Source organism: Brassica napus, chromosome C1, assembly GCF_020379485.1.
Source record: "Brassica napus cultivar Da-Ae chromosome C1, Da-Ae, whole genome shotgun sequence".
NCBI lineage: Eukaryota > Viridiplantae > Streptophyta > Magnoliopsida > Brassicales > Brassicaceae > Brassica > Brassica napus.
The window spans coordinates 42,278,061-42,288,356 of record NC_063444.1 but is presented as its reverse complement, the minus strand read 5'-3'; the positions used below and the strand labels follow the sequence as shown (position 1 = coordinate 42,288,356).

Genomic DNA, 10,296 nt, shown 5'->3' with positions numbered 1-10,296 from the left:
TCTTACTTCGAAATTTAAATATTTTATAAAATAATATTTCAATTAATTTTATAATTAGAAATATAATATTGTTATAAATCATTGTTAACTAAAATTTTATTATTCTATAATTATATTATGTATTATATAAAAACAGAAGTGTTATATGAAAAAAATATGAAAAAATATAGGTAAATTAACAAATTTTATTTTTAAAATTTTTTCATTTAAATAAATTATCACTAATCATAAAAATGAGTTAAATTTCGTGAACTATATAATATTTATACAAAAATAAATTTATTAGAAACTCTCAACAATATATTGTTTAAAATGTTTATATACAAAATATAATAGTATATAATAATAACATTTAGCTCATATACTATTTAAAATATATATTATTAGAAAACTATGAAAGTTTAATAATTCATTTAAAATATTAATGACAAATCAAATTTTAATTATAAATATATATTTTATTTTAATTATAACAAATCTTTTGAGAAAATTTACAAATATTACCAAAAATTCAAATATTTTTTATAAAATAAAGTATTGATGTAGTAACAAAAAATATTCAAAATTTATGTAATCTTCCAAACTCAAATACAATAGTGTAATTTTTCAAAGTTTTCTTGATAAAATATAACATTTTGAAAATAATTATTCAAACTCAAAATGATAATTTTTCAAATTTTATAAAAGAAAAAATCATAGATAATAAAGAATAAATTTTTGAAATGACTAGGAAAAAACAAAATATATATGTTGTAAAAACTAAAGGAATCTAATATTTTAAAATCTTAATTAAAAAAACTTAATATCATAACAATTAAAAATATCCTATATCAATAAAATTTACTAAAATAATATGATAGATGCTACTATGTAAAATCATAGGTTTATATTATTTAAACAAAACCATGTTTTTACTTGTAAATCCCATAAAACACTAAAATAATATATGTTAAAGTATATTTTTTAACACACAACATGTAAATATTAATTATCTTAAACATATTTATTTTTTATAATACAAATAATTAAATTTTAAAAATATATTATAGCAGAATGTATAAATTGAAAAAATATTTTGGAGGAGATTATCTATTTGATTATTTCATATTGTTATTTTATTGTACCTAACTTGAAAATATATTAGTAAGTAATAAAATTAATAATAAAGTAAAATGTATAATAATATTATAGAGTTACACAATATATAATAACGTCGAATAAGAAATATAAATAATAATATTATAGATTTACACAATATATAATACAAAAATAAAAATTATATATTTAAAACATTTATAATAATATCAAATACATTTATAAATGAAAAATATCAGCACGAACGTGCGGGTTAAAATCTAGTTAGTTATTATATTAACAACTATATCAGCCTATTGAGGTAGTGGATTGTCATTATAATATTTCATTTTTATATGACATAGAGCTCTTGTTTATTTATCTGATTTATGGTGTTTCTAGGTTCTAGCAGGCTTTATTTTTTCTGGCTGAAAGGGTTTATCGCATTTAAAAAAAAAATCTTAATTACACACTATATGATGGATTCATAAACAGGTCATTGTTACAAATCATTGTCGTACTCACAACATATCCAATATATTGATAGTTTGATACATTAGAACAAACAGTCGCATTGAAAAGAAAAAACAAAAATTAGTACGGGCTAAGATATTATGTTTTATTATATCAGATCAGAAAAGAGTCTACACTCATCACATATCAGAGACACATATATCCACAAAAGTCCTATACACACTTTGGTTAACCTTGATAGGCTGCCAGTGAATGAGCGACTCGCGCAATGCGATTGATGGATATTGGAACCTGTACTTTTTGCTCCACTGATGAGGAAACAAGGGATCATTTGCTCTTGCATTGCAGGTTTGCAGTGGAGATCTGGGATCCGGTGAAACAGTTTTAACTCTTGGCAAGCGATGATTGGGTGGCTTCTCCAGCAGAGATGACCAAGGAGAAGGCTTCTCAGTTTAATTGTCTGTCAAGCTACAGTTTATCGCATATGGAGAGAAAGAAATGATAGGAAACATGGAAGATCTCCAACAAGGCCCCTAGCTATCTTCAACAAGATTGATAGGGTCACGAAAGATATTCTCCTAGCAGACGGCGCAACAAGGGGTGTACAACCTTACTCTCCTTGTAGTTCTTGTAGTTCAAGTATAGCTAAGCTTAGCTAAAATTTGCTGCACCAAACTCTTAGCTTCTCACTGGTTTTTTTTTTTTTTTTTTTTTTTTGCCATAGAAGTACTCTGTTTTTGAAGCTCATGTAACCAATTTTATTTTGGAAATACAATTTACAGTTATCAAAAAAAAAAATGTAAGTCTTATGAATATATTATATATTTGTTTTTATTCACTACATAGCGAAGGCTACATATTTCTTGCTGCTCACTTTTGTCATCATAAAAAACATTTTCTTCAAGAACCTTAAATTCTTCTTCCTTGGAACCATCTCCATCTTCTCAGCGTTCGCTTTCACTTGTTCACATACAATCAAGGCACTGTGATTGGTGCCTCAATTATGATTAACTCAATTATTATTCTCAAGACGACTTCGTATGTTCAGCTTTGTATGAAGATCTTCTTTCATCGTTTTCTTTGTTTCCATGTTAGCCTCTAACAGTTTTTTTTTCTTTCATCGCTTTTACCTCTATTTTGAAACTTCTAAAAAAAATTAGCTGTCCCAAGATTACTCTCAGTTCTTGCCTCTCATCAGAGTTTTAATTTTCTCTACCTCACATGATGTTGTTAGACGTACATGTCTCTTCATCTCATCTTGCCGCCAACTGCACTCACACTTATTCAACCCTCCCTTGGATCTGCTGTTGCTGGGCTCAACCACAGAAACTCCAATGGCATACCAAAATGTAACATTAACATTGATCTAAATACAGGTGGTGATGATAATTAAGGCCAAGAAGAAACATAGAAGTTAAGTCGAAATCATATAAAAACTTATTCACTACCTTTCATGTTTTTGTGTAAGTAGGGAAGATGATCAATCCAAGCAAATATGTTAAAAGCCAGAAATTAAAGTACTCTTGATAGCTCTCCAGTGCAGATTTTCCAACATCCTGTGAAGACAACATCAAAAAATTGAATGATGCATTTGTTCTTCCCCGTTTACCTTTGTTTTATTGAATGATGCATTTGTTCTTCCCCGTTTCTCATTAATCTCTCTCTCCCTCACGAAGAAGAGTAAACAGAGTTGCAATGGGGTCAAGCTCTCTACGTTCTTCACTTTCAATATACTCGAAGGTGAATGCAGCTAAAATTCAAGCTTTTGTTTCTTTGTTGAGTCCAAATAGAGTTGATACGACTCATTAAGGCCCGTGAACATAAGAGAACATAAATGCAAACAATAAAACATTCGGTATAGCCCATTCAGATCAGTCCCAAGATGAAATCAACAAAACTCAAAGTTAGAGTGCCACATGTCTTTTTTCCCTATGGAAAAAAAATACTTTATTGTATAAAGATTACCATCAAATAAAGAAAATGCCAGGAAGGAAAAAACAAAAAGGAAGTTCAAGTTATAAACTGAAAACCTTATTACCAAACACGTTATTGGTTCAAAGAAGAAGCATGAAGACTTATCCCCTTAGGTCCTAACAGACAATATTTCTTTTGTTTTCAACAAGACGTTTCCAATACTTAGCGATATCCTCCAACGACATCTTAGCAGTCTTCTCTTCACCACCACTAACCTTTGCAGCAGCTGCTATATGCGCAATCCGGCTAGGAAGCCCTTCGATCTCCTTCAGTACCTGTAAGATATGTGTGATGAGTCTGTCTGCAAGGCCTCGGTTAAAGTCTTCCCTGATCACAACTCTGAGCACAGCAATGTGTTGTGCATCTGCAGGCATAGTGTAAGCCGGTATTATCCATCCGAACTTCCTCAGAGACTCTGCTATCTCAAACACGGTGTGTTTGCTACTGTCTTTGAGAGAGAATGCCACTAGCGGCACACCAATATATTTAGACACAATGTTGAACTTCCCTGTCATCTCTATTCCTTCTCTTAGCCTCCTTGCATTGTCCATGCAGTTTTCCATTATGTTATTGTATCCCTATTATGATTATATAGTTTCTTAGAATAAGATGAAACTGTAAAGAAGAAACAATATAAGAGTGACAAGTACCTCAAAGCCTAGGCGGATAAACTGATAGTACTGAGCAATGATTTGGCTCGACCCTGCAAAAGAAATTGAGTTTTTATTAGGGTCAATGCGATAACAAAATGATTGAAGTTTAAACTTTCTCATAGTTTGTAATAGCATAATTAACCAATTTTGAAAAAAAAAGTAGTGGTTATACAAAACCTTTAGAGAAATTAAGAGTGAAAGTGGGTTGATCAGCTCCTAAGTAGTTAATGTGAAAGACAAGGTCCTCAGGCAAATCATCTTTGGTTCTCCAGACAATCCAACCAACTCCTGCATAAACAAGTCCATACTTATGACCACTGACATTGATGCTCTTCACCCACGGAAGCCTAAAGTCCCATTCGAGATCAGGGTAGAGGAAAGGAGCAATGAATCCTCCACTGGCTGAATCAACGTGAATAGAAACATCCCAACCAGTCTCTGCGTTTTTCTCAGCTAAGAGATCGTTTAGTGTCTTCACATCCTCAAACTCTCCTGTAAGTGTGGATCCTAGAATCGCTGCAATGCAGATTGTATTCTCATCAACCATCTCTACAGCTTTTGCTGGGTCCATCACGTAATAGCCTTCACTTAGCTTCACCTCTTTGAGCTCTACCTCAAAGTACCTTGCAAATTTCTCCCAGCACACCTGCCCGGATGATTCCAAAATCAGTTTCCAAATCAAATGTGATGGTCGGAGGATGAGCAAGAAGTAAGTTTATATAAATAGACCTGAACATTGGCACCAGTTACAATGTTCGGATTATCAGTAGGTAAACCTTGAGCTCTTCTCCTCTGTTGCCATTTCCTTTTGAAAGCTAAACCGGCAAGCATTATAGCCTCAGATGAACCAACGGTTCCGCATCCAATAGCAGCCTCGTCTTCTCCAACGGGAGCGTGGAACAAGTTGGCTATCATATTTACACACCGATTCTGAAGAGGAGAGATCAAGATGTATTATGATATGGAAAACAGGCTTGAACATATTTGTAATAAAAAAAAAACACAGATGGTGAGAGACAAAAGGGTAACCTGGAGCTCGGTAGTGACAGGATATTCATCCATGTCAACATAGTTCTTGTTAACAGATTCCATGATGAGTTTGTCACACTCAGGTTCCATCCAAGTGGTGACAAAGGAAGCGAGATTAAGCCTGGGATTGCCATCAAGCATCAACTCATCACTGATTACTTGATAAGCAGCGTCTTTGGGCATGGAATTGTCAGGCATCTTGAACCTGTTTCAAGACATGCAAACACAATAATGCAATCATAAAAAACACTAGAGATGAGGAAAGAGTCGAGCATAAGGACAGAGAGAGAGAGAGAGAGAAACCTGGGAATAACAGCACGGACATATCTGGAAGCGAAAGTGGAATGCAAATGCTCCTCAGAATCAGAGTTTCTGGCGAGTGCCATTGTTTTTTTAACTTGTTCTCAAATGTTTGAACAGAAGAGGAGAATAGATGTCAGAAATTTTTATTTGACAGATAAATAAAGAAAGCAAAACTATCCTTACAAATTTAGGAACGAACTCCCTCTTTTCACTAGCCCCTTGACTCTCTCTCTCTCTCTACCCCTTGAATTGTGTATAGTATACTATTATTGTCAGAGAGAAGTACATCACAGTAGTAAACAAGAACTGGTGTACTATAATTGATCTTATGAAAATTTACAGATCCTTGTAAGCCGGATTATGAATTAATAGCAGCGAGACTTGCTAGTTTGCCACCTCCTTTCAAAGTATACACATCAAATATGTTGCGCAAGAGATAAACATGATGAGTCTAAGAAGCTATACAAAAAATAAACATATAATAAAAGGTTCCTCAAATATAATATGAAGAGGCATTTTCTTTTTCAAAGAACCACTATTCGGAAGCTTATGAACTCTCATAGTATTACGCACCACCACCAAAAAAGGATTTGCATAAACCGAGAGCCCTCACAGAGTCTGAAAATATCTTTAGACATACATACACGAAGCCAATAGTTGCTACAAAGAACCTCTTCTCTCACCAGAATCCTAATTCAATAATTCATATATCCCGAGAAACAAAATAAATTGCTTTCTTGTGTAATATATCTTTCCATTTACTTTATGATAATCTAGGCTTATCCAAAACTAACTTTCCATGTCGATTCATTCTTGATGAATTCTATGAAAATCAATTTTCTATACTTTTAAACGAAGATTTCTTTTTGAATACTATCAATTTTCTTTTTTAACATTAACTAGATTTTGATCCGCGCGGTCTTGTTTTCGCTTTTCTATACATAAATTATTGTTTTTAAACATTAGTGGTATATATTTTTAACGTTAATCATATACTTAAATATTTATATAACTATTTCAAATACAATAATTTTATAATTTACATGTTATAATTAATCAATTGTTTAAAGCCGTATGTATTTTCAATTTTTATTATATATTTATCTTATTGTATTTGCATTTAGTTATTAAGCAAATTAATATATTCATGAAAAAACATATTTGAAAATTATTTTGTATTTAATTTATGCTAAATTCTGATCTGTGTTTCAAAGTTGTATTTTTTTTACTAATATTTTTTATGCTTATTCATATTAGATAATATATTATTGATGATATATTATTGTATATACAAAAGTCTAAGATATGTTAATTTTTAGACATCTATTATATGGTTTGTTAATTTTAAGCCGTTCTATCATCACATTATATTTTTAAAATAAATAATTTATATTTATGAAAACAAAATTTATCAATTGAATATAGTTTTATCATATTTATTTAAGTATAATAATTGTATTTTAACATGATCATGACTATAAAGTAGATAAAATATGATATAATTTATTTATTTTATTTTATACGATAACTTAAAATACATTAAATTATTGTTAAAATATTTTTACAAATATTTATTAGAATTTTTAAAATAGAATATATAAATATATATTATATTTAAAATGAAAATATATTATGAATAAAGTAGTTACAAAGATTTTATATTATAAGCTTTAAAGAAATACATGTTAATTTTTATACATGTATTATATAGTTTGCTAATGTTAATCCATCTTACCAACTTATTAGATTTTATTTTTGAACATAAATATTTTATACTTACGAAAATAAAATTTATAAAATTAATAAAATTTTATTATATTTAGCTCAATATAATAATTTTCTTTTAATATGATTGATTATGATTATATAATATATAAAATATTACAGAATTTTTTATTTTTCATTTTATAAATGATTACTGAATTTATTAATGTATAATGATATTTAAAACTAATTTCAAAATTAATGAAAATATTTAAATATAATTTTGAAAATGAAGATCTTGTAAAAATCTTTTAAAACAGATTTTTTAGAATTTTAAAATAAATATATTTATATTTAAAATGAAAAGATATCAAAAGATATTATGATTAAAGTATTTTAAAGATTATAAGTATTATTAGTCTTAATAAAATACATTTAATAAAACTTATAAGTGATGGTCCAAATTAAAAAAAAACACACATGAAAGAAGTCATGACTTCTATTTTAATATATAAGATATTATGTATCTGAACCTGAAGTTAATAGCATTAAGACCATGATTAACCCGGGCTCTTAGGATGGGGTTCTTGGCTTCTGCTTAAAAATCGTTTCTTAATTTTTAACTAGTTAAAAACTGTCTTTTAAATAAGAGGTATAAAAGTCAGTTCTTAGCCGAAAAATGTTTAAAATAAATGTGAAATTATGAGTTAAGAACTATAGATTAAGAATGCGGGTTAATCTCCATAAAATAAAATGGTGGGGTTATCGGGCCGTCAAACGGCCCATTAATTAAAAGATCAAGGAAAGAAAAGTTAAGGATAAGCGGGCACTCGCTTACGGCGTAGATACGTGTCGGTCGCGCGCCGAATCCAGATCATAAAAGAAAAGGACCGAGATAAAGAAAGCGAAAGAGAGATCTAGAAGAAGAAGAAGAAGAAGAAGATGGCATTGCAATGGCTGATTCTGTCGTACGTGGTTGCCGCGGAGGTCGCGATCGCCGTCATCTTGACTCTCCCTTACCCTATGCTTCTGAAAAAACGCATCGTGTCACTCGTCTCGCTCGTACTCCAGCCTGCCGCCTCCATCGTCGCCTTCGCCGGGTTTCAACTCCTCGGTAACGGCCTCTCTCTCTATATTTGTGGTTGATCGTTTAATTTCTCACTCTTTCCTGTTCCTGATCGATATGGTCTTTATAGTTAGGGTTTCGAGCCGGAATTGATTTTGGTATTTTGATTTGTTAATTACTGATGTGAATTGTTTGGCTCATGCGTTTTTTGGTTCTTCCAGATATTTACTGGAAGAATGAGCATAGACTAGAGTGCTCATCGGAGGTTTGCACTGCTACAGAACGAGATCGCTATGAGAAATCCGTAAGCATTATCTTTACAACATTATGTTTAATTCTATCTTTCATTGTTTGAAGATCATAAATCATTCGATGATTTGAGAATTTGCTCAAGTTAGTTATCATTTATCAATAATTGAGTTCTCAGTAGTTTCAACCAATTGCATATGACTCGCAGGGTTTTTAGTAGTTCCAGTGTCGTCTCGATTTTATTGCATAACCTAGCTGCTGTGGTTACTAAGCTAAGGAATCTTACTTTAGTGGAACCATCAGGATGTACTTTCTTTGATAGTTTTTCAGAATGAAACTTATTCTTTTTACGCCTTGTTCTTGTGAATTATGCTGGGGTTAATTGTTGATGCGAGTTAACCACTCTTAACTGCCTCTGTTCTTGAAACATCTCGATCTGAGCCTTTTGTTAGTTGTAATAAATCGAACCTTAGGGATATTCTCAGTCTGTTATTTGCGGCTTCTGTTGTCTTCTTCCCTAAAATGTCTCGGTTCAGTAAACTTGCAAGTTTTACTTGTGTGGCAGATCTACAAGGCTCAGAGGAATGTGGTTCTGTGTGCGGCTGGGATCCTTCTCTACTGGTACATACATCATCATCAACTATCACACACCTCACACTTACGTAATTGAATTGACTTATTTTCTCTCGTATTCACTGACAGGTGTATTTATCGCATCTGCAAGTACAACAAAGACCTTGACCATTTGGAGGAGCTAGAGAAGAGATACAAGGCAGAGTAGTAGTCTCCTCAGAGTCTGGTTCTGATGTTATAATATCACCTCGGCTTGTTGTTAGTAGACGATGATTAATCTCGATAAATCTTTGCACAGACCTTATTTGTGTTTGAACTTGCAACTTTGATTTACTTTTCGAGAAACATGTTCTATTCTATTTCATGTCCAGAAAAGTGACGTTTACAGATTAGTTGTTTAAAGAAATCTAGATCACTCCTTGCAATTATATGTGCGTTGGCTTTTGGACATCCCTGCGAGCGCCAAGCCGAGTTAGTTAGGTTTCTAGGGGTAGGGGTTGGTGGTCCGGTCCGGTTTGATTGACCAATTTGCCCGGATCTAACTGTTAAATCAATTTGATTATAGTATTTGGAAGCCTACCTACAGACTGGTTTTCTTTGAATCAAACCAAGCCGTTCTGGTACACTATGTCTAGACCGGTCTAAAGAGCTGGACCAAGGACTTGACCGAAACAACCGTAACGGATCATTGGGATTTCCAATTTTATGACACATTAAAATCTCGAATAAACAATACTAGGTAGTAACCTACGTGAAATAATTGATTATATTATTTATTTTACATTATAATAAGAGATTTATCATATAGCATTTTCAAGGGATGGATATTCAGATATCCATTTGGATTCAGTTGATCTATTCAGATTTTCAAAATTTTAGAGTTAGAAATTTAAATATGGTTCGAATTCTTACAAATTTTAGTTTGAATTTGATTTGGATTTGGTTCGAACATTGCAGGTTCGGTCGGTTTCAAGTTCGGGTACCTACTTTAATTATGTAACTAGATTTTGACCCGCGCTTTGAAAGCGCGGGTTTATTTTTGTTTTTTTTTTCAATTGACAAATATTTAGTAAATGTCACATTTTCATATATTTGTGTTTTATTTTATAAAAGACTTAAAAATTTTATCTTTATTTATCGTATTTCATTTTAAATGACTATTTATGTTAAAAAAATTAAACTTTATTTTTTTAATGA

The 10,296-nt window shown here is 31.3% G+C and overlaps 2 protein-coding genes across 2 annotated transcripts; one reads left to right on the top strand and one right to left on the bottom strand.

The window, feature by feature from the left end:
* Positions 1-2,636: 2,636 nt before the first annotated feature.
* Positions 2,637-6,322, bottom strand: LOC106443029 (glutamate decarboxylase 5-like). The gene is made up of 7 exons (XM_013884647.3): positions 5,691-6,322; positions 5,508-5,607; positions 5,205-5,409; positions 4,905-5,105; positions 4,353-4,821; positions 4,173-4,225; positions 2,637-4,100 (listed from the first exon to the last, which is right to left on the bottom strand). Exons 2-7 carry the CDS (start codon positions 5,588-5,590, stop codon positions 3,639-3,641), a joined length of 1,473 nt encoding a protein of 490 aa, XP_013740101.1. The 5' UTR covers positions 5,591-5,607; positions 5,691-6,322; the 3' UTR covers positions 2,637-3,638.
* A 1,693-nt stretch (positions 6,323-8,015) lies between these two features.
* Positions 8,016-9,458, top strand: BNACNNG71290D. The gene is made up of 4 exons (XM_013870051.3): positions 8,016-8,325; positions 8,499-8,581; positions 9,092-9,147; positions 9,229-9,458. The coding sequence occupies exons 1-4, from the start codon at positions 8,154-8,156 to the stop codon at positions 9,305-9,307; spliced, it is 390 nt and encodes a 129-aa protein (XP_013725505.1). The 5' UTR covers positions 8,016-8,153; the 3' UTR covers positions 9,308-9,458.
* The last annotated feature ends 838 nt before the right edge of the window (positions 9,459-10,296 follow it).

Coding starts and splice junctions, on each gene's coding strand:
- BNACNNG71290D (XM_013870051.3), top strand. CDS start 8,154: ATGGCATTGCAATGGCTGATTCTGTCGTACGTGGTTGCCGCGGAGGTC. Junction 8,326..8,498: donor CGCCGGGTTTCAACTCCTCG/GTAACGGCCTCT, acceptor TGGTTCTTCCAG/ATATTTACTGGAAGAATGAG. Junction 9,148..9,228: donor GCTGGGATCCTTCTCTACTG/GTACATACATCA, acceptor ATTCACTGACAG/GTGTATTTATCGCATCTGCA.
- LOC106443029 (XM_013884647.3), bottom strand. CDS start 5,590: ATGGCACTCGCCAGAAACTCTGATTCTGAGGAGCATTTGCATTCCACT. Junction 5,410..5,507: donor GTCCGTGCTGTTATTCCCAG/GTTTCTCTCTCT, acceptor GTCTTGAAACAG/GTTCAAGATGCCTGACAATT. Junction 4,226..4,352: donor CACTCTTAATTTCTCTAAAG/GTTTTGTATAAC, acceptor TTTCTTTTGCAG/GGTCGAGCCAAATCATTGCT.